Source organism: Macaca mulatta, chromosome 11 (genome assembly GCF_049350105.2).
Source record: "Macaca mulatta isolate MMU2019108-1 chromosome 11, T2T-MMU8v2.0, whole genome shotgun sequence".
In the NCBI taxonomy this organism is placed as follows: domain Eukaryota; kingdom Metazoa; phylum Chordata; class Mammalia; order Primates; family Cercopithecidae; genus Macaca; species Macaca mulatta.
This window is the reverse complement of record NC_133416.1, coordinates 92,476,110-92,501,471: the sequence shown is the minus strand read 5'-3', so window position 1 is coordinate 92,501,471 and position 25,362 is coordinate 92,476,110. Positions and strand designations below refer to the sequence as shown.

Here is a 25,362-nt window from a genome sequence, read left to right as displayed (position 1 = left end):
TGTAATCCCAGCACTTTGGGAGGCTGAGGTCAGAAGTTCGAGACCAGCCTGGCCACTATAGTGAAACCCTGTCTCTACAAAAAATACAAAAAATTAGCCCGGCGTGGTGGCAGGCACTTGTAATCCCAGCTACTCGAGAGGCTGAGACAGGAGAATAGCTTGAACCTGGGAGACAGAGGTTGCAGTGAGCTGAGATCGCACCCTTGCACTCCAGCCTGGGCAACAAGAGCAAAACTCCACAAAACAAAACAAAACAAAACACACACACACACACAGATCGAGATGATGTGTGAATTATACCATAGCAGTCACAACAAGCACCCGGTGTCTGAGATGAGAAAATAAAGATACAAAGAGAAAACAATGGCATATTGTCTTGAGAAGAACCGCATTAAGTCCAAAGGTATTTGAGAGAAGAAAGTAAAGATACAAAAAGAAAACAATTGCATATCATCTTGGGAAGAACTGTGTTAAGTCCGATGGTCTGCCTGTTATCCCTCCCTTGAAGGCAAAATAAACAGTCAGATGAAACGATGAAGCTAATACATTCCCATAATTTATACACACAATTTCATGAGTTTCCTCAAGGTTATATAGGTTACATAACTGTTATTCCTTTAAGATATGTTCTCTGGACTCAGAGCAAAGACTGCAGTGACTTTATTTTTCTACTTTCATAAGATCTTATATAAGAAGAAAATACTTACTATTTAATATTCATAAAAATAAATAAGACACCTTCAAAAATTTATAAACCATTTCTTAAATTTCATTTTATCCTTAAGAAACTGAAACCTTACCTAATTCTCCCATAAATTTATCTGTTATCCTGAGGTTCAAGGGTTAACCACATTGCTCAAGAAAAAGAGTACAAGAAACATCTTTTAAACCATGTGTGCAAGGAAAATGTATGGAAGGGGCAAATAGGGGATGAGATAGCCATGGGAACAAATGTCCATGTGGTTCAAATTACTTAATATACCAAAACTCCTAATAATACTATCAATAATGAGCCCAAATAAAAGTAAATAAAATGTTCCTTAGTTTTTTCTTTTAAGAAAAGTGTATAACATCAATATGAATTCTAGTATATGAAACAAATTCAGAAAGAGAAAGAGAAATTCAGGAAGTTCATTTTATGTACTTTGTTTTAGCTTTATTTTATCCTATTATATCAAAAGTTCATTTTATTTAATTTTTGGCAACTTGAATACATAATAAAAATTCGCTGTATAAAAAAGGAAGTTGGAATGTTAACACAGGAAAATTCATGAGATTCTTATTGCCATAATACAATCTGAGGCATGGCTGAGGGTAAGAACTTCAGGCATGTGTTTGTCCAGGCAGATTGTGAACTCATGAAGGACAAGAAACAAGAACTATGATTCCACTATTTATTTTATTATTGCAAATAGTCCTTTTTCTACTATGTTTTTAAAATGTGTGAATTATATTTATACAGAGAATTGTATACGTAAAACCTTAATTAAAAAGATGTTTCAACTGAAAAAAATAGTTATAGAAGCTCCAACTAATTATTACCTAATTATTAAGTATAAGGAGTAAAAGAGTAGAAAAACTAAGGAAGAAAATGAAATTCAAACCTGACTATATGACTGCTGTCTCTCATGTGAAAAATATATGGAACTAGCCAAGGGATACTAAAATTTAAATTAAAGCAGAAGAAAATGAAAATGAACACTATTAATTTGTGAAATTTTTGAAAAGAAAATCTTACATTTTAGTTTTAAGTTTTAATTCACAAATTCCTATTAATCACATATATGAATATATATGAAAATAAGTCATTCTCTTCTAAAACCATGAAGGATATTTAACAGCTGCCTAAATAGTCTTTTAACAAAATCTCTTGCATGAAAGCATAATTCTCACAACAGAAGTTGAACAAGTTTCTTCTAGGAACAAAAATAAAGAGAGAGAACACAAAAGTAATAAAGTATTATGAAGTCAGGGAATGTTTCGGACATCACTCATTTCTATCATTGGCTTTATTTAAAATTTTATTACAAAAGATGTTTAATTGCTATAAATATTTTCCCACTGAGAAGAGACACTTACTGGATTTAAAATTTTTAAATTCATTTATTCTTGTCCTTTAGCCATTACAGATCCCAAGCATATTCCTAAAGTCTGCAGGAACCACAAGAAGATTCTAACAGAGTACAAAGAACTCGGCTCTAATCCGAGCCATGGAAGTCATCTTCATTTCAATTAATTTACTTTGCCTTTATGAACTTAAGAATCTTTCATGGAGGTTGACATTTCACTCATCTGAAAAAGCTTGGAATGTGACAGGGTAAAGGGAGGAGAAGTAAATCAAAGGGGTTAGCAATTTTCCAGATGCAATGTATTTTTCTTCTCTTCTTTTCCACCAGAAATTTTAGAAAGCTTTCTGACATTTTAATTCTCTATGCAAAAACCACAGTAGCAAAAAATGCTTAAGGCATAATACGTCAAGAAACAAACACACATGCATGTAAGCATGCACATACCCACAAAAATACATATAAATTCCAACTCACTGATTCTCTAACAGAAAATGTTACTTTCAGTGTAGTATTAATTAGCAGTTTATAGGCACAGTTTAATCAACACAATCTTAGTTTAAAAGCAACAGCAAGGTTTGTAAATTTTTTCTTGTTTGTGATGATTAAGTGAGTCTATGCTGGCTTCTTCACTGGAAAAATGACATTTATAAAGTCCGCTCCCATGACTATATTTTCAATCACACCAGAATACTTCAGTTCTCACCTTTAGCCATGTGGCTTCAGGAAACTATGCCCAAATATCTCATGCAAATGTCGGTTATTTTAAAAGATCTCTTGTGTAACAGAGTGGAAATTCACTAAAACATCAAAAGGTAAAAACAAAAATAAAAATGAGGCTTGAAAATAAATTCTCAGCAACAGGGTTTATGCACACTGCTTTTTGGAGAGAGAAAGAGAGAGAGAGTGAGAGAGAGCAGTTAACTCCCCAAAACACCCTGGTTCAATATTTACCTGACAGCTTTGTCATCTTGACATTTTCCCCAGTGCATTTCCTTCTTTATCAGGTATTATTTTACAAGAGATTTCTTGTTATACAGAAGTAACATAAATCAATCTATAACAGAAGAATTTGTTTAACACATTTATTATTTAATAAGTTGCATAATCATATTTCATTGATCTGTACAATAGAAAAAGAAAATCTTACGACTAAAACAGAGTTTGTGGAGACTGGCACATGGTAAACCTATTTAGTCTTTTCAGAGGTTCATTCTTAGATTTTAATGTTAAATAACAACTATTCATTTAAGCTGGTCTCACTGAATATCTTGACCTTTAGCAATTCCACACACAGCAGCTTATTGTGGTATCCTTTAAATATAAGAAATAAGAATGTTTAACTTTGCTATTAAAAGAAAAATAAAAGAGTACTGTATGTTACATGGCCCATGAAATATTGGCGGTGTGCTCCTTGGCTTTCATTCGAAGAACTGCGATACTGGAAGACCTCCTTTCAAACTCTGGCTTTGTTTCAAATGCATGTCCATTGGTTGCCCCAGTAAGAAGAGAGTCAGTGAAAAAATTGTTGAGGGGCACGTGACTGAACTGGTTCTGGTGGTTTGAAAACCCCGTGTAACTGGAATCTGTCCGAGGCGAGTGAGAATAAGGTGTCATACAGGAGGAAGTGTCACGTGGTAACATGCATGAAGTAACCACAGAACCACCACTTGCATTTCCTGCCCACAAATTGTTCTGAATCTGGAATATATAAAACAACAAATATTACATTTACATGTTCTCACTTTTGTTCTCTTACTTTTGTTAAGTTGTATTTACTAAATTTGGTTAACTATTCATTGTTTGCTCCTATTGGGTGGTCTGTAATTACATACAACAATGACTAAAAAATAATTATTTGAGAGATCCTTCTAGTTTGTTATACTGAAATAGAGCAACAAATCCCACATTCTTGGCCACATAACACACTCTCAAACATATCTATCTCTTATTAAAAAAAAAGTATTATTTTCATAGTCATGATTTTAAAAATGAATCTGGAAGATTGAGTCAAAACTCATGACCAATTCATATGCTTAGAAAAGTAGTTTAAAATCTGGTTTTAAGTTTAAAGATAGTTTTTGTCTTTCTAAACAAAATGACATGAAGGCATTTTTTTAAAAAATTCTAACTTGGACTCCTGGCGTGGCAGTTTTTGTTGGAAACCATTGCTGACAATAGCCTGCTCTGTAAAGATATTTTTGATCAAACTCATTCTGGAACATGTTTGCCCGCCCACTGCTTTTGGTATCCTATAGTCTTGAAGAAACAGCTCTGAGAATCTGGGAACTTACAAAATATGTAAATATACATATTTTTAAAATTTCTTGTATGAATTATATATGATCTAATGAATTCAAAACAGACATGTGACCTGTAAAACAAAGTTAGAATTCTAAAACATGGGCCATTACCAAATAATGGAATCATAACAGAGAAAGCTATGCAATTATTTAGAAAAAATATCAGATGAGTATAATGCAGTTGCTCTTATTTTATATAGTACTCCTATATAGTAAAAACTGCATTATCATTGACACCCAAGATATTCACATTTCATACAATTAAATCTCTACAGGAAACAATTCAATGCAATTAACAAGTACAAATTTATCTAAAGTTACTAGTATGTAAAATAAATGTGATATAGAACTTATATAACATGAATTTTAAGTGGGATGTATCTCAATCTTAATATACAAGCTATTTAAACAAACAAAAACAGGAACCGCATACGTTACTGGGAAGCTCAGAGAAAATCATGACAAATGGCAGGAGCTGAGGAAGGTAAAAAATAAAATGTTGCATGGGATAGCAATACTATGATGCAGCCCTTTGAAGATGAAATAAAACTGAATGCTTTTAGCAACATTATAATATATTTGGACTACAACATAGCAGCAATACACATGCTAATCACATCAGGCTTTCTTATCTTTTAAAATCATGATTGCAAGAGTTGAATTATCAATGAGTAGGACACATATGTTTTCCTATATTTGTTTTTACATAGAGATTCCAGGCTCCTACATATAACATCTGGTGTAGTCTTACAATACCCATCTTGAGTTGTACTTTCTATGGCAACTAATTTTCAAATAGCAGCAAAAAATACATTAATAAATCTTCTAGATCACACTGGTAAAAAAGGTACTCTGTCACTCAAGAAGGGACTGATTAACCAGGTTCAAAATATAAGAGAAAAACCTTAATAAGTAATTTCAACCTTTAGGTGGGGTTTCAGTGATTGGCAAGGTGCTTATATATCTGTGTTGTCTTAAAAATAATTCTTTATATAAATATATGTATAAGCTGCTTTAAACTTGTTAAATATATACATATGTAGAAAGAGACAAAGAAAGAGATCTACATATCTATATCTAAATATACACACACACACATATGATTTGCATATTTTTTTAATCCTTAAATTGTCTCAGGCTATGTTCTAATTCTGGCTCATTCTACTATATGTGTTCCATTTTAGGCAAAACATAATGATTGGTACCAGTGATTGCTGAGTTATGTATCTCAAATCAACAAGAGGGCTGTTAATGTCATTACTCTGTCAAACTACCTTTTCTAACTTCATCTGGGTGATTTTTCCTCTGACATTCAATCACACATTGTGCTACTCCACAAAAACCACAGTCACATGTCTGACAAAAGAGCTTTCAGAAATGAAAGTGAACTTTGCTTGCGTACTTAAAAAAAAAAAAAAAAAGGAAGACAAGATAATGAAAGAGAGATTATTTATATTTTGTTTGTTAAAGAATTGCTTGATTTATACAGTGTTGTTTGAATTTTTTATTAAAATAATTCATTCATATTCCAAATGCACAGAAATATATTGACGAACTAGATGAAAAAGCTAAAATCAGACAGGTAAAGGCAAGGAAAGTAACCTATAAATATAAATTAAGAAAATATTGCCTCCTTAACATAATTAACATAAATGTACCTATAAATTGAAAAATATTCTGCAGAGTACATACAAAAATAAGCAAATTTTATTTTGATCAAAACTTCTTATCTGGACATGATCAAGCATGTTATATGCATTTCTTTTGATGAAATAATTTCTAACACATAGACATGCTTTTCTGGACAGAACAGACTGGTAAAGTAAATATGATAGCAATATTTTAATTAGGCTTGTGAAGATATCCTAAATATTTTGAAGATTGTCATTTATTCCCATAGGTAGAGATACCCTCACACATTTTTACTGATCTATCTTGTTTTCAAAATGTCTGTTTCTTCCTCCTCCCCAGCCCTATCGCTGATGTTTCCTTTTTAAAATTTCCAACACATCTTTATTTGACTTTAGAAACATCGTTGGTTTTCACATTGTAAGTTTGTTTGGATGCAAATCATGTAAGATAGTATCCTCAGTATATTGTGATTTTACTTCTCTGAAGCCTGCCCTCTGGGTGTTGAAACATTTGATGATGATGCTCAAGACCATGTTCATTATAGCTAGTGGTTATCATTTAATTACCATGTGTCAGGCATTATGTTAAATACATTATGAACACTTTTAATTGTTTCAATATACTAGACAGTGTGTTCTTTTGCTAACCCCCTTTTGAGGATGGTAATACTATAGAACACAGCTGAAGAAGATCACCCAAGATTTCATAGTTCCGATGGTGGAGGTAGAATCTCAACCTAGGAAGCCTTAGAAATGCTGTAATAATGACTAGTTTTATGAGTTGAAATTATTTCTTTATCATTATCCCTACTTTGTGGAGGTTCATAGTCTACTCTCTGAAAGAAAAACCCACAATTATTTCTCACAACTGTTTTGTCATCCACAGGTCTAACAACAGTACATGGTAAATCCTTAACACAAATTTATTAAGTGCTTGAAAAATATGGACTGATCCATCTTGCAGGTATAATCAAAATTTTATGGATGATTTATGTTAATATATCAAAATTTTTGTTTCATAATATGATCTCCCAAATCACCATACTCAATAATTTTAGCAGTAATCATGAAAATTACATTCCTAGACCTTGCTAACTGCCTTTACCTGGGAAGTTCTTTATTCTTATTATTAAACACTGATTCTCCACCACAGATACATATCCTTTGAGACTCTGATTCATTTAGTATGGCTCAGGGGATCTGTATTAAAATAATAGTAATAAAATACACACGTGGAATTCTGAAAATCAACTGAAATTAGGAAAGACTACTGGAGTCCAACTTCTTTCCAAATGAAAAACTCTTTGTACACCAATTTTATTTACCTCTTGCAATAAGAAGCTCACCTGTTTAAAAAAAAAAAAAATCCATTTCTTTGGAGAGTTCTGTAAAAGTAAGCTGTTATATTCCTCTACCTCTACCTATGGCTTCCATTTATGTGCCCTATAATGATGCAGAATAATATCATCTTTCTTACATGTAAAAATCTTAAAATGTCATCAGGCATGATGATACAACCCCCAAGTCTTTTTACTCCAGGTAAACATCTCCAGTGATTTTAACCATTCCTCATATGCCTTAGTTTCTAGACACTGTATCATTCAGATCATGTGATTCTGGATATGTTTCAGGTTATCAATACCCTTTACCCTTATCAATACATAGCATCTACACCAGAATATCATACACTGCATATCATCTCATTGCTGTAGGAAAAACCTGGCAGAACACATCTTTGATCTAGGCCATCTAGATTTGATTAAACAATAATGTTATTTGAGCTAATGGTTGACTATACTGCTGTCAAGCTGAACTCACACTGTTCCTCCATCCCTCCAATATATTCTCACATAGGCAGTAATTTTTTAACTATGCCTTGGAATCTATAAATCCATGTGCACATTATCTAAAAGCGCATATTACTTTTTTGTCAACTGGGAAGTCCATCAAAATTGCACTCTGATTCATTAAAGGAAAAATCATATTTGTGGTTCGATTTTGGAATTAAAAATATTAACTTTTTTCCTAAATAAGATAACTATTCTTATTTTGAACTATTTCATAGATACTACAATGACAATACCTGGCAACATATAATTTTATGGTGTTTTTGTAGGCCTCTGTTCAATATTCAAGGGCTTTACAACGAGAAACAAATAATTCCCATATCCTTCTTGCATGTCTGTTTTTTAAAAAAGAAGAAGAAAAAAAAAGATTGACTGCCTTTACATTTTTTTTCTTTGTTGTATTTAAAAGGAGTGGAGAATCTAAAAACATTCCGTGTTTTAATGTGCTCCGAAACTTTAAAAAAAAAAAAACTTTTAGGTGTGTGTTCAAAGCACTGTCCAGGGAACTCTGTCCAGGGAACTTGGCCAACTGCCTCCCATTAGCATGAATGGAAGTTCAGCGGATTTACTGCACTTCACTTTGAACATTTGCCCTTTCATTTTTTTCTAACCAAATAAACGTTAACACTTAATTATCCCATGATTTTGGAATTTTAGAGAAAAGCTTTATTTTTGTCATATTTATTCCAAACTGAAACTTAATTCATTTAATATTCATTTTTTCCAAGGAATTAAAAGCAGTAGAGAGGAAGGAGAAGGGAAAATCTATAAACATACATTAATATAAACATAAATACTAAGAGCTTTTTACTGTGGATATGTATTTGTAATAAATTCAAGCACTACAGTAAGTTATGGATAGAAAATTATTTATTTCATTTACCTTAGAACCTTGATATGAATATATCCTTTGTAATCACAACTACAAAGTAGATTTTGTTGTTCTAACCCTGGTTTATATTTCTAATATATTTATTGATTTTATATAGTGAGTACTTTTTAATATATTTTTCTAAAAAGGCCTTTTAAAAGAATAGTGAGTTTGTTAGTTTTTGACTTAATTGTAAAATAGTATGGTGTAACAAAAAAATTAGTTTCAAGATAGCATTTTATAGTCAATATCCTAATGTTAGTGCTATTTAGAAGAAACAACACTATCAGATTTCATAGAAATACTAAACATGAAAATATGTGAGTAACAACCTTCCCTTAATTTTAAAGCGTCTCCAAAACAACTAAGTAACAAATTTTTTCTACCAAACTAAGTTTATTTAACTCTACTTCTCATCTATATATAGACTGCTCCTATCTCCTGCCACCAACATCGATCATATTTACTTGCATAAACACACATACATACACATACATATGCACACACACTCCACGTGCACATTCACATAAGTTTCGCATCACATGCTCACACAGTTTCCTGTGGGAATTAAAGGGTACTTTAAAAGACAGAGATCAGAGATTCACAGAGTTACTTGTGATGATGTTATAGCAATACCTCTTCACATTAAAATCTAAAAATTGATTTGCGTTTCCTCTTTGACATACTGTTTATATTTACTAACTTTTCTGTATATCATTTAATACTATATAAATTTATTATGACAGTATCACTATGTAATTGAATTTACTAGATTTGTACATGTTCTCTTAAAAAATGAAAACACTGATTTCTGCAAAAACAGCTCTATTTTTAAAGAGACTATTATGAAATTCACTAGTATTCCCGTTCCTGTAATATTTATATGACAAAATATTAATAAGAATCATATGCTTAGCAACATGCAGATATTTTTAGCTGTTGACTAACTTTAGGATCCCATTAACTTTTCTATTTACTACATCAGTAAGTTGCTGGCAGGGAGAAAGAGTGTAAGTGAATCTTTAAATATTGAATTTGCCACCAGTGACTAACACACACTGAGACTTTGTCTACCTGAAAGAAAAGATCCCAACTTGAATTATTTAAGCAATGAAAAGATTAATCTGAGTATTTTTTAGGTACTCCATAAGGTAAAAGTGAGGGTACATTTTCATCAGTATCTACTCATTAGATCTAATTTTCACCAAAAAATGTTTTAAGTTGATATATAAAATATTTAGATTTTGATGAATCAATTGACATTTCAAACATTCTTAAAGTACTTTTTCAATGTATATTATTAAACTAAAGTGATTAGAAATAATTTATTCATCAGAAACAGATCATATACAAAATACTGTCACTTTTACTTTTTAGTAAAATTCCATCTTAGATATGTGTACAGAGATTTGAAACAAAAAAGGTGTCTTTTCCATTTAAAAAAAGTCACCATTAAATATCACACCCATATGAGACTGATAATTTAAGAAGAAAATGGCTTAGCAGAAAAATAAATGTGTATGTCTACTTTTAGTGCAAAATTAAAAGCACAAAGCTTAATAAGAAATGTTAATGTCTGTAAATTTTCAGAATAACATCATATAAATGTGTTTACATTTTTCATTATTCAAATAATAACTGAAAAATGCTCCAAGTCCAAGATGTAAGAACATTAAGAAAATTTTTCTTTGGTGTTAGCTGTATTCTTAAATTCTATATTAAGTGACTTTTAAAAAGAAGATTTATAGAAACTCTCACGATTGCTTTAAAATGAAAGTTTTCAAATCATCTCATTTAAGGAAGAAATAAATTGGTAACACCTAGCCTTTGCTATTTTATTACTATCAAGCAATAATGATCACATGGAGGATTTTCCAAACATTTGTTACATTATTTTTCCTGTATTTTAATACATGTATGATAGCTATTGCTGATTCATCAGTGTCTGATTCATTTTAGTGATGAAATTTTCCTATTGAAACAAAATTCACAATGTAAGAAATAAAGATAAAAATGTAAGCTTGTAAATTAAGCTTTTATGCACAAATAGCTTAAATATGAATTAAATATGCAAATATTTTAATTTGCACAGAAAATTCTTAATTTTAGAGATCTTGCTTGGAGTCATATATGGACTTTGAGTTTCTTCTTAAAATATTGAGTGAAACTATTGATTTTACTCATCATCTTTTTGTATTAACTACAAAGTTGACATTTTATTTTTGTAATTTTTAAAATCAACTGTGAGTTTGTACCAAAGTTTTCCTATTTAATGTCCATGATGTAGAATAAAAAAGAAAATCCATAGACACATGAGGCTTCATAAACATGGCATGCATATAATTCTGGATTAAAGTATATCATAAGGTTCACACCAACAATAGTGTAAACAGCAGATTTTAAACCACAGGTCTGTGCTCATAGACTTCCTGAGCTTTGATGGCTTAATTTTCTGCCTGTCATTTCTCCATCTTCTTGTGAGGTTTTCATATGTATAAGCTAACATTGGCACTCTGCAACATCTATTTTTATTTTCTTCTTATTTATTTGGTTATCTACTCAACCTACTGATTTACTTTCCTCGTAAAATAAAAAATACTTATTTTAAAAAATGTTAACTTATTGTGTACAGTTACATTAGAATATTACCTTTTCAAAAGAACAGACCTAATTATTTTCATAATTGACATGAATGCACTTTGTTTCTTTTGGATGATATTCTTTGCCTCTTTAAAGTTTTTGTATATGCAACAAAAAAATTAATTAAAGTTTTAATAAAAATGAAATGTTTCATTTTTATTAAAATTTCTTTTCGTTAAATGAATTCCATTTCATTAAAATTAAAATATTTCAACAAAATAAAGAATTCACTGTAACTAACTGTACCTTCACCTAAGGATACTGAAAAAATTTGTCTCGTGCTACACATAACTTATATATATATATACACACATACACACATACACACATACATATATAAAGATTTTATTCATATTTATTTAAACAGTATATAAATTTAATTAAATCAGTATATTTACTCGCTGCAAAAACTATATTTTGGTAAGGTAGATTAACATTATATTTCTTCTATCACTTTAAATATTTGTGTTTATTAACAATGACAAATATGTGCAATATCAACATGATTTTTTGAAAATGATGATAACATTTTTGGTCATAAGTCATACAAGAATTTTCACTGTATCATTGTATGACTTTCATTGGTTGTTTCATGGATGTGAAAGCATTCATTATACAATGTGTTAATTACCACTATATTAGTAATATTTTTTAAAGATTTTGGTTTGTTTACTTCAAATATTTGGAAAAAAGTAGAAATTATAGGGATAAAATTATGATACTTTCTCCAAAGGTAAAAAATTTTACAAATGCCTTTTAATTATAAACCACAGTGGTTGAAGGAGACAAGTCCTACGTTCCTTATTTAGCTTAAGTTAAGACAGCCATTAAGATTAATATAGCAACTGCTGTTAAAACCAAGGTAGATAAACAATATATCTACAATCTATTATATGGGATCTACTATTATATGAAAACCTTCGAATTTCATTTTTTAATTGTATCATTACAATATTTGAAATAGAATGTGTTAAACTAAAATGTTTTACAGCTTTAATCTGTGTATTAAGTTATAAAAGTTACTACTAATTACCTATAACTTGAATCTACTGCTTGGCATGTTCAAATTCTAAGTGGCATATATTTCTGAAGTCCTCAATAATACAACAGAAGACAAGACACTGTGTGGATTCCTTGGTACATTTGGTAAGCATAGATTTAGTCATAGTTTTCACTATACAATACTCAGTGAAACCTCATTCAAAATTTTGGTGGGAAAAGCACTTCAGTTCTTTTTCTGAAATTTGTGATGAAAATATTTACTTTATAAGAAAATAATGCTGGTGAATTGAAAATAAACTTTTCTAAAGTTACCATATTTGGTTTTCAATTTAAAAAGGAAAGTATATTTAACCGAATTCAGTATTTCCCTAGACCCCTAAATAGTAAATTTACTCACAGATTGGATTAACTTAAACGCTACAACATAAGATAACAAGCAATTTAGCTACCTGGAAAGGCAGGGACTTTAGAACAAAATTAATAATAACTAATGGAAATGATAGAAATCCTACTACTTATTAAGTTCTGTTTTGTACTAGGCAATGCCCTAAGTAATTTGCATAAACAAGTTTGTTTAACATTCACAAACATTATATGAGCTTTTACCCCCATTTTATAAATGAAGAGAAATATTCCTCATGGTTAATTCATTTGCCAAATGTCTAAAAGCTGTTAAACTGAAAAGCCAAAACTTGAACCCACATCTCTCTGACTGGGAAGTTCATAGTCATTAATGGCCCTCTCCGAATCCCAGGATACACCTCTGTAGTCTACAAACAGAGGGCTTTCCTATTTGGAAATCCATTTAGTCTTCATAAAAACAGAAAAACCATCATCATCTTAATCATCTACACCATCAACACCACCAACACTAGCACCAACAATACTTCCATTTTACAAATAAAGAATCTGAAGATCAAGTCAAAGTTGTAACTCAAAGTTATCTATCTAGATAATAATGTCAATGCTCATGTAATCCAAACCTAAGCACATGAAATTGTAAAGTTTCTTGTAAGAAATGAAGGGTCATTATAATTCTCAAGAAAACACTTATACATTAAGGTAAAATATTTTATTCACTAAAATAATTATTTTTAAAATGTTTTGGTTTTGCTCTATTAGAAACAAGTGAAAATGTAATATCAATAGATCTTTGCTTGCTTTTTAAATTTAAGGGCAAAATTATTTAGATTTATGGTTTCTTGGGCCTAGTTTGCATCAAGAAGTGTTTGCAAATTTAGTACAAATATTACCCAGTTTTTAGTCTTTCTACAAAGCAGGGAATTCTGTCTAGATCATTTATATATCCCTGAATCCCTGATCCCTGCAATAGTGCATGGCATATATTTGCTTTGAAATGCAAATAACTTTGGAATAAAAGTCAGCTGAAAAGTGTCTGCAAATCTTTCTAGCCTATTCTTTTTAACAGAAGAAGAAATTGAGGAAAAGTTAATTACTTATACCACAAAGCTGGTTAATAACAGAAATTCAGAAACTATCTGTTTTATTGAAAACTGATTATTTTTGTTTTATGATACACTACTTAATATATTAATATACTGAAGTGAATCTGTATTATTACTCACATCTATCCAATGTCTATATAATTTGCTCAATCCATAGCAGAGCATCCTTGGTGATACAAAGGTGACTAGTAACTGGGCCATCTTTTAAATATTTTACATTGTAAATGGGAAGTCAGATCTTTAATACAACCCACCAAAATGTCAATGAGAAAGTGATGTGCAGATAGATGGCACATTCCAGAGGCTTCATGGAGTAAATATGGCTTAGGTGAGGGAGGGAAATTCAAGATAGAAGAAACAGATTCATCCCAAGCAATGAGAATGCTTTCAAAAATGTCACCTCTTGAGGAAAAATGAATACATTAATTTAGCTAAATCATAGCATTGTCAAATGGCAACTGATATCTTCAAATAAAGAACTTAAACAAAAGGATACTATTGTCAGTACATCAAAATGTACTACCTTAAAATATGTTAATATGAACATCACATCTCTCACTTTCTTATTTGTTTGCTATCAAAGATAAGCAAGTTTAAGAAAAAAATCTTGTAACAGTCAGTGAGGTGTTTAGGCTTTCTAAATGTTTATAAATTTAAAAACAGAAGCATTTTTACTTTGCAAAAATGATGAGATATTTTAGGATCCAAGTTGAATTATTTCACTGTTCGATGATGAATTAAAGAGATAATGTCACATAAAGGTCTCTGGGCTTCTGAGCTCAGAAAACCTGAGCTTAAATTAAACAAGTTAATAGATACAAGAAGGAAGCACAGTGTCTGGCTTTAAATATGCCCCCAATTATTAGTAATTATTTTTACTGTTACAGCTGTTGTAGTAAAAAGGCCAGTTGAAGCAAAGTATTTATTAGAACATATTAGAAAGTATTAATTACTATATAGAAATAAACATATTATGATTGTACACCCTGAGCAGGCTTGAGGAGATCATTTTCTAACCTATCTCTGTTTTTCATGTATTTCTATGTATGGCTTTTTTTTTCCTGCCAAATTGCTAATTCTTTATTTCTGTCCTTCCTCTAACATTTTCTAGTTTCCAACTTTTCTGAAATTAATGCTTTTTTCTGTAATTAACAGTCACCAAATCCAGTGTCTTATTGGGCTGAGTTATTGGATTCTACTTCTGTTTCTATTTCTCCCTTTACAAGTTCCTATTTTCCTATTTTCAAACCCCATGATTAAAAAAAACAAAAAACAAAACAAAACAACAACAAAAAAAGTTTCCTTTAGGCTAACTCTTGAGAGACATGATCTTGGCACAATTATTTTTTCAAACAAACTAAAAAAGTATTCTGTATATATATTTAAGTTAAAATAAAAATTCCCCCTGGCTTTATCCAGTAGCTACAGTGGGGAGTTGCAGCCACATAATTTCAGAAATTTTGGTAAACAAACATTAAATGATTTACCAATACAGGAAAGTACTATGGATTTCATGGTATTAATTTTTATGATTATTCATGACTGGCACTGTTAAAATAATTCCAATGTAAGTTTTCCATTCTTAAATTATCAGGTGGTATAGCCAATGTACACAAATTATGAGGAGTAATTAGTGCAACATTCCCATGATCTGTGGGGGGAAATTTTTTAAGTTAATTTTTCATTGGAGTGAAAAAGATGATCAAATATATAATTTGGTGTACCATGTCCCTTCTTCCATTGGTGTCTAGGTTACCACATTCTTCTAATTAATAATATATAAAGCTTTGAGGTATATTAACACAATGGCAAGATAACCTTAGGGAAAAGAGATGGTTAGTCACAGTACATTGAGTCATATTGAGCCTTTATTCAGGTCTTAAAACTGTATAAAGTTTTAAATTCAGAATAGTTGCTAGGCACTATTCTGAATGCTTTACCCTGTATATAGGGCTTAATCAGTGGTAGGCCCTATTCTGATTGCTTTGTCCTGTACCAAAGAAGCAAGAAGAGTCAAATATAAAACATCCAACATATAGGGACAGAAAAGTGGAAAACAGACAGAAATGGGGTTTGAAAGGAAATGAAGACTGAAAGAATAAGATGCACAAAAAAGTAGTCATAGTCAAGTGTTGTGGAATATACTTAGTAAGACTGTTTAAAATCCACGTGAAGAGCTCGTAATTTGTTACTTTATTACTTCTAAAGTCACCACAGTCAAGTAGTTCAAAATGATCTAAACCATTCTCCATTTCACCTATATTTTTATTGTTATTTCACTGGTTGTGGCTCCCCCACACTAAAGCGCAGACTTAGAATAATGTAGCTCAAGCCTTATGCTCCTTTGGTATCATTTAAATATATTCACAGGGAGAGACAGTCTATTGTCAGGTTAAAATCTGGCAAGTGGGAACCAAATTGTCTCTGGTCAAATCTGAACTTCACCTCAACTCTTTCTCATTTGAGCAACGGAGATAATTAGTAACACCTAGCACATAAGGTTGGTGTGAGGATTAAATGAGATAATATATGTAATCTGCTTAGAACAGTGTCCAGATATACAGTAAGGGCTACAGTAGTGTTAATAACCATGAAGACACTGCAGTCCCTGTCCTCATGGAGTTTGCAGCCTAGAGGGGAAACATTTTTACAGAATTTTGTTTAGAAACAAAAGGCACTCAAACTAACTCAAACTGACCCAACTAAGGCACTCAAAAATATTTGGCAAACAAAATTTCACTAGCCCTATGATGATAAATAACCACCAGAGGTATCCTCATGCTTTAAAATAGGAGAAAACATAAGATAACCTCTTTAAGATAAATTTTAAAAGAGAAGCAAGATTCCTCCTATGACAAGGAGATAGGGGGCATTTATTGAAAAGGTATCCATAACAATAGTCTTCTAGCAAACTATCGGGTAAAGGCTTAGATGTAGCGACCTTTATAGTATCTCCTGCAGGAAACCACTTGTGTGATCAAGAATCAATTCCTTAACTCAATTGAGCCCGTTTTCATAATTTTTTTAAATGAAGGAGTTGAACAAGGTGACCTCCAAGACTTCTTTTATTTAACATATAATATTATATTAATAAATTTGGGTGATTTATCTGGAGGAGTGAGGTTTATAAAATTGGTTTTTAAGAATCATAAAAGGCATAGGAACACAAGGAAAGAACAATATTAAAGAACTGAATTTGTACTCATAGTGTTGAAGAAAATGAATACTCAGGTTTGGGGTTCAGATCATCTAGTTACTAAATTATCAAGGTATTTCTCCAGCATATCTGTTTCATAGGTGTTTTCATAGGGGTCTCTTACAATGCATTTCATTAAATAATAAATAACAAAATAATGCATAGCTTGTTCCTTATAACATAGGTGTTTTTTATCATGTATCAAATACAGTTCCGAATATCATTATTATTAGGAAAAAGTGACAAAAAATATATTACAAAGACAAAACATTTGCATTCATTACAAAATATGAAAAAGAAATATATAGAGTCTCTATATTGAAAAAGAAAAAGGGGAAGAAAAAGAATTTCTAACACTTTTTGTAATGAAGTAAAAGAGCACCCATTATAAACGGAAGCTGTTACTTATCTGTGATTAATTTTTAAAATTATGTCTGGTACTAATTCTATCTCTGTTTAAGTCATACAGGACCAAATGTGGACCTTGAGAGAATAAGCAATTTGAAATCTGAAAAAAAAAAAAATAGAAAAAGAGATACATTTTTAAGTGGAGTTAAGGGCTTAATAGGCCACATTTGACATCAGGTTTTAGTATAGTTCATAAAACAATATCCACAGAGATTGCATGCCAGGCAACACTCTATGTACAGTATTTTTAAAAGTTAACAAAGGGAGAGAGTCTGAGTAATTAGAATGTAGAATAATTAAAAGACCTGTATCATTAAATGATGCTATTTCATTTGTTGCAATATGCAACAAAATTCAAAAGAAAAAAATACCCTGAAATATTTTTAAATGAATGACTCTGTAAGAAAAACAAGAAAATAATTTAGAAAAATTAAAACTTAGCAGACAGGAAGAATGTTTTCTGAAGCTTAAATTTTCATTCTTGACTATTATATCACATAAAATAAAGCCTATGATAACCATTTTAAGAATACATAAACCAAATCTACTTTTCTTGAACAGTATTCTGTGTAGTTTAGCATACCTGTGGGTAGCTGTCAGTCCTTGGCAAAACTGATATATCATAGGTGGCAGCAAAATGGCTTTTCGCTTGTTGTATTTGGCCATAACGTTCCCTTTTTCTCCATTTGGCCCTTCGATTTTGAAACCAAACCTAATTATTTAATAAAAAGTAGAATTTTAGCTAAGGAATATTTGATAAAGCAAATGTGATGTTAAAAGACATCAAACCAGAAAGGTAAACCAGGTTAAAAAAAGTTACTTAAAAAGAAATGTATTTATGTTAGAAAAGGATCCACAGATTTTACTTTTTCTTGTATCTTGATGTGGTAAGTGATTTGCCCATGAGGCAAAATAATTTAATAGAAAGAGGCAGGAGACTTTCAGGAAATACATCTGATATGTCTGAGCCTCTGTTTTCTCATTTAGGGAAAACAAAAAGGAATCAGATTGTATGCTCCATTTCATGGATAAGTCTCCTTTAAGAGGATGCTGCAAGTCTGGAAGACATATCCGCCATAACGTAAACCCAGCCAATCTATAAGCAAATTAATATCTGAGTCTATTAAAAATTATCTTTAAAATATGTCACAAAAGTGAAAGCTCTTCTCGGTTGTGTTCATAACTACGTAATCTTTTAAAAATTTAAACATAAAGATTGCATCTAAATATATGGCAGCAGCAGGAACATCATGATTATCTAGAAATAGGAAAAAATGAGATTACATATTTTAATAAGGATGATGAAAAGGAATCATCTAAAGTTGAACTATGGTTTTAAAATAAGCATGGTAAAAAGGAATCATCTAAAGTTGAACTACGGTTTTAAAATAAACATGGTAAAAAGGAATCATCTAAAGTTGAACTATGGTTTTAAAATACATGAATGTGCCTATTACATACATTATGCAACATATTTTCCCTTATGAAAATGCTCAGATATCTTTACATAATTTCTTTAATTTAAAGCACAGGTAATGGAAATAATATAAGAAATAGTGCAGATAGAACCAAGTGTCAAGAAAGTCTATCAGTTAGTGTGGCAACTAAGGTCACTAAGCTATCTTCCACAATTTCTCTAATTACCTATTAGAAGTATTTATCATAAAAACCATCTTCCTCAGCAGGTTGGATATTGTTTAATTCATACTTGTAATGCTCCAAGATCTTCACTTTAATATTAAAGGGAGATGCAGAAGATTATATTCAATATGTATACTTTAATGTTTTTAAGTGAACATTATAGGAGTAGCCTTTGGAAATCTCTTTAGTTTTCTTCACACAACTATGTTCAGAATATAAAATATTTAGGAAAAAAGCTAGAAATCAAATATAAAAAATGCAAGTTGTAGAAGTCTTTTGTTGAAGTTTACTTCAAATTTTCACTATTTTTCATACTAATTTCTAATCTTGTATATCTTTACCTTCACAATTATGGCAACATATTAACACTCAGTTTAATTTTTAAGTACACATTACAAATTTAAGATGGCATTTTGAAGAGTTTTCAGCAATTGAAATGAGCCAGAGAGCTACATGTTCATTACAGGTTTAGTACACTGCTGATAAATGCATATTATCCATTATGCCAAGGCTCAAGACATCAACAACAAAACAAAACAAATCAAATTTTCTTGCTGTCTCCACAGACAAGCCCCAGGAACACACTAAGGGAATTTAGTAATGTGTTTTTGGGTTTTATTTTTTTTTCCATTGACAAAAAGAACTTGACAATTTCCTTAAAATGGGTAATAGTTACCACTCTTAGGTGCAAAGCAGGAAAGAGCATGACTTGAGTAAATTAAGTTCAGGTTGGCTCTCTGTGCATGTTCTTAGACAAAAATTAATCAAGACTTGGTGAATGTTAAAGGGAAAAGATGCATTAGGTACAGTTGGTCACTCTGTGTGCACATATTTGTTTATGGTTACAAGTATAACTAAATATAGACAGAGACAAAGATCTCAAACATACAGAGCGGGTGTTATACTTGACAATTCTAAAATTCTTTGTTAGCATGAACTTTCTACATATTTACTTCCTGAACCAAGATAAAGTAACCATTTACTTCCACAAAATCAAGTAAAAATCTGCTGCTTGTTATCCGTGTACCACCAGATGTTGTCTCTAATGATGTTAGAGCCTTACAATGGCTTACTCTTAGGAAGAAATACTGTTACTCGATTTAGAACAAAAATTTTCACTATTTTATTCATTCCCCCATTTAAGCAGTTTATGGGAATTGCAAAAATCAATACTTGTAAAGGAGTCAGAACACACACAAAGACAAAGGCCATTATCCTGAATTATTGTTGCATTTTAAACTCTTACTACTTGGAAACTAGTAAAGTATAGTTTAAGAATATCCAATTTCATGAAAATAAAATACTCCTAAGAGGTAAAATTTTACCTGGTATGATTTTTCTTTCTCAAATTATTTTTAAAAATTAAGTATATTGGATCATGCAATTTAATAACTAGAATATATATTATAAACATAATTGAGTGTATGCAAAAATTTACTTTAAAGCCATTATTTTTATTGCCTATACAAAATTCATATAATTTATCTAGGCTTTAAAAATTATAATGGAATATTACATATTGACAACTACTAGAACTATAAAATTGTAAATGAGCACGATTTGATCTTGTTTTTAATCATCCATAGTGAAAACATTCTACGATATGCATAACAATTGGGAATTTGTGGGATTGCTTCTTTTTTTTTCTTTTATTATGCCTCCAACTCTAGTAAATTTCTAGATGTATGGGCTATTATACAAATAATTTACAAATACCTGATATATAATCTAAAAAATAACCTCAGTGGCTAATAAAACTGAAAAAAAAAAACTAATAAATATACCAATTACTAAATAGTCCTGATTCTGCTTTTCATCCTTTAAAAATTGCTTTTGAAAATCAGAGCTATATTATCATATTGTTATATTTGAATATTGTTAATTTTTATGTCTACGTAATAACTCAAGTGTTCTTTTGTTTTATATATTGCGTGAGTTGTCAAAATTTTTGCAATTAAAAAATAATTTTAGTAGACATATATTCATATATTTTACTCTGTTCCTCATCTTCAGCTACGGAATCAGTTTGTTTCTTTGTAGCAAGATGCACTTATTCAATTATTCTAACACCATTTATTTTCCTATCCCATCCATCAAGACCTCTGTTTGGCTCCTACCTGGACCCTGGCCTCAGTGAGCTCTGTCCTCAGAGCAAGCTGTTCTCTGACATACACATCCGGGTAATGAGTTTTCTGAAAGACTTTCTCCAGCTCCTCTAGCTGCAAACTGGTGAAGGTGGTTCGGTGTCTCCGCTTCTTACTGCTGGATACATTGCTGTCACATTTATCCCCAAGTTCATCCAGCTCTCCCTTCTCTTGCATCCCTTTCACGGGAGACATTCGGAGACTGTTACAGTTGTCCATAGCTCTATTCAGTTCAGTGTGAATGGGCTGTCCTTCTACTTTAGTGATCCCATAGTTCACTGTACCCAGAGGAGGAAAAACAACAGTTCTTAGGATTGTGAAACTCATCCCAATTAAATCAATAAGTAGAAGTAATTGAGTGTATCAAGAAATTGGCCTATTAATAATTTATTTTGCCAGTATTAATTCAGTTACCACATTCTACACTTAGTTCATTGTAGGATGGGTTTAAATACCATTTTAAAATGTGTGCATGCAACTGATATGATCTGGCAAAATCTGCAGTTCTGTTTTACAGGATTTATATGTTTATGCACATATTTTTAATTTAAATTCATGTACTCGAATTAAAAGATGATCTGGGTGTTTCATGAAAAAAACCTTAAGTGTCCACAATTTTTGAAAACTGAAGCAAATTTAATGTCATATATTTATCACAGCAGATAAAATCAAGCTACTAATGTGACTCAGAAAATATACTTTAATCTTAAACAATACCTCTGTACTAATATCTGAAAGTTATTATCCCCCTCCATGTAAAACGTACTGACGATAGACTTCAGATGTGACATTGTTTCCACTAAATTTTGGATATTTCAACTTTATATCCATGTCTGCATTTACACTTTTTCTTCAAAAATAATCTACTAAATTGACAAAATAAATTTCATGCCAAATTTTGAACGTACTTTCTATCGGAAATTAGATTTAAGCAGCATTTTTTACCTAAACTTATCATGCAGTTCTTTTTAAAACATTTCATATTTCTGCTTAGCTAGTGAAATATGTTTTAGGATTGAAAGCTTTACTTTTTTCTCTGCTGAAACACAGAAATTAAAACAGCTATTAAAACATTACAGAAGATGACATCTGGCATTCTGTTAAGGGATGTTTAATTTCAGTAATTTTCTTCAGATTTGATTGCATGCTTGCAGTATGATATAAAATAAAAATGTATCATATAATGCCACACACCCACAAATGCAATGGACGCACAGAGTGAAATGGGAAGCACTTTTTAAAACGTAAATTCAATCCAGCCAGAATAATAATTTCCAATAGATGATTATACTTTTTTCATTTATTTCTTTTTTAAAATTACCCCATAATGCATTTTTACAACTCTTTTCATCATTATACAAATATACTCAACTTTAATGTGCATATAACTTAAATAGCTAACAATTGAGTACTGTGCATTTCAATGTCACTAACGGAGTAACTCTCAAAAATGTTCTCATCACAAAAAATGTCAAATATTTGAGGTGATGGCCAATTTAATTAGCGTGATTTAATCATTCCACATTGTATTCATAAAACGTAACATTACTTTGTACCCCATAAAAATACACTATAATTTGTCAATATATAACAAAGTTTTAAAATTAATGGTTTTCATGCAAAGGAAGATGTGATATTAAACTAAATATAAAGAAGAGCCATGACTGATTAACAACATGGTTTTGTCTCCTTGGGCAAAATTAAAGGGGGAACTGCAGCAATTAGGGATGGGGGAGGGGAAGCATCAGAGAGGCTAAGGGCATCTCAAGAGAAAGACAGGATCTCTCCTAAATTAAGCGAATGACTGCCTATGTTCATCTTCCTTAACACTTCTCTGTTAAAATTCACCTTAATAGTGTGATATTTCTTTAAAAGTTGTTAACGCATCAACTATGTGTCTTATTTTGGATTCCCGACTATTTAAAATAAAATGTTATGATCGAGTCCATCCAGAGTCAATACAAGACATTGCAGAATCATTAAAGAAAGACCTGTCAATTCAAATAACTTTACGCATGCATCTAAGAATCCCACAAATACAGATACCAGGTCTGAAACGCAGCCAGAAAACCAACAACTCAGTGTAAGAATAGTAAGTATATGCTCGAATCTTTCTAAACAAATGACTGAAACGACTTAGCTGTTTTTTTCTCTATCATTTGCGCCTTTATTTTTGATTTACCCTTAGTCAAAGGTTACTTACAAGGTTAAATAAAATTAAATATGAGATTTTTAGAAAAGAAAAAAAACTGTGTTCAAAATATTTAGAAAAAGAGCTTCTACAGGTCAGTGTTTTGTCAGATTTTGAATCTCCATAAAATAGGGGGCAAGGGGCTTGTTGTAAATATTTCACACTTAATTCGTTTGTTATTTTAAAGCAACCCGCCCCTTATAGCTTAACTGTGGAATATACACAATGATAAGAAAAACTTCTCTTGGAATTGTAAACGTGCTTTGGCTGTCGCGATCTGAAATAATAGGTTCGTATTAGGTTACAAGATAGAAAAGATAGATGGTTTGTTTTGATAACATTTTGACTTGGAGATACTTGGGCATTCAAAGTTGAAGATTTCACCCAGAAGCATTCCGAAGACCACTTAGGTGACTTTTAATGTGAAGTCATAAAAATAGAAAACGTAGAATCTGGGAATGAGTTATTAGGCCGGGGATGCTTTGCCCGAAGCTACTTAATGTGCTTTGGTGTTTAACAAACATTTAACGCTTGTTGTATTGCAAACACACAAAAAAAGCAGAAATTACAAATTCACACACGCTAGAAATCTAGGGATCCTCAAACTTAGAAAAAATATCGCCACGTCTTGGAAAATTAAAAAGATTTATCTTTACTTAAAGGAGCTCAAAAAGTTTTTTGTTTTCTTGTTTGTTTTCGGGTTTTTTTTTTTTTTTTTCTTTTCTTTTCCTACTCGTGACGACAGTGACGTACTCTAACGAGCTGTGATCGATTTCAGTTCCTCCCGCCGGGACAGAGAGGCGGGCTCGCATAGAAGCGTTCTGTCTTGACTCAATTACGCTCTATTTAGCGCCCTATCAGTTTACTCCAGGAGCCAATATTACAGAAGGACTCAGGGATCCGCAGGCGACCAGATTCTACAGCGAAAGGAGAATCGCTGGGAGGCAACCCGGTGCCGGATGTCTCCCTCCCTCCGGCCCCCGCCCCCAAAGGCTGCTGCAGCAGTAACACCGCTTCATAAAGCGAACACCTTCCACTGCCTTCCTCCACCTTCCAGCACCCTCGCTCCCACTTTTCTGCTTCCTCCCTCCCTGCCAGATCTGACCGATCCTGCATTTTGGATTGCGGAAGGTCTGCGGCGGCTCTGGCTGGGGCGCTGGCGACTCACCGCTGCTGTCCTGACAGGGCGAGGTCCTCTCCAAGCGCACGTGATGCTCGGCGCGGGGCAGGGGTCCGAAGGCCTGTACGCATTTGCTCGCAGACGCTTTGCTGTAAAAGGACTCATTGTCCAGCGTCTCCATAACGTGCTCCAGAGGACCTCCTGCGCCCATGTAAAAGTCACTGTTTTTACTCGGAGGGCTCTTGAGGGCAAACTTCTCGCTCAGAAACTCCATAATCCTGGAAGGCGGTCGCCTAGCTCCTGGGGCACAGAAACTGGAGAGCGCTGGGGGAGGGAGCCAGTGGGCGGGAGGAGGGAGGGCCAGAGGGGAGGGAAAGGAAAGCCAACGCTGCGGCGCCGGGAACTGCCCCGCTCCGGTCCCTTTAATACGTCCCGGCTGGAAAAGGAGCACCCGAAGTTGCTTTTATATCTTGAAACTCAGCTGGGCTCCTCGGGCAACCTCCCAGTTCTAATGAATATGAAAATAGGCGGGCGACTAACTCCACCCCGGGTCCCCCTCCGCCCCCACCCCACCCCCATTTTCCCCACTTACCGGGGCTGAGCGCGTCCAGGCCTAGGATAGACAGACAGACAGCTCCATTTCAGACAAATGCCAGGAGAGACGAACCCCCGACACCCAGATTCATTGCCGCGGTGACAGTGGACTGGCATTTCGGAAGATCTTGGTGAGATCGCAAAGCAGTTAAACCTCCACTCTCCACTGCCTGCGCCTTCCTGAGCCACCCCTCCCCACCCTGCCCCCATGCCGGCACTCACTACCAGAAAGATTTAGAGGC

The 25,362-nt window shown here is 32.4% G+C and overlaps 1 protein-coding gene across 1 annotated transcript; it reads right to left on the bottom strand.

The window, feature by feature from the left end:
* Positions 1-1,380: 1,380 nt before the first annotated feature.
* Positions 1,381-24,958, bottom strand: ALX1 (ALX homeobox 1). Its single transcript, XM_015152375.3, has 4 exons — positions 24,575-24,958; positions 21,189-21,493; positions 18,014-18,142; positions 1,381-3,767 (listed from the first exon to the last, which is right to left on the bottom strand). Exons 1-4 carry the CDS (start codon positions 24,798-24,800, stop codon positions 3,447-3,449), a joined length of 981 nt encoding a protein of 326 aa, XP_015007861.1. The 5' UTR covers positions 24,801-24,958; the 3' UTR covers positions 1,381-3,446.
* Positions 24,959-25,362: the final 404 nt, after the last annotated feature.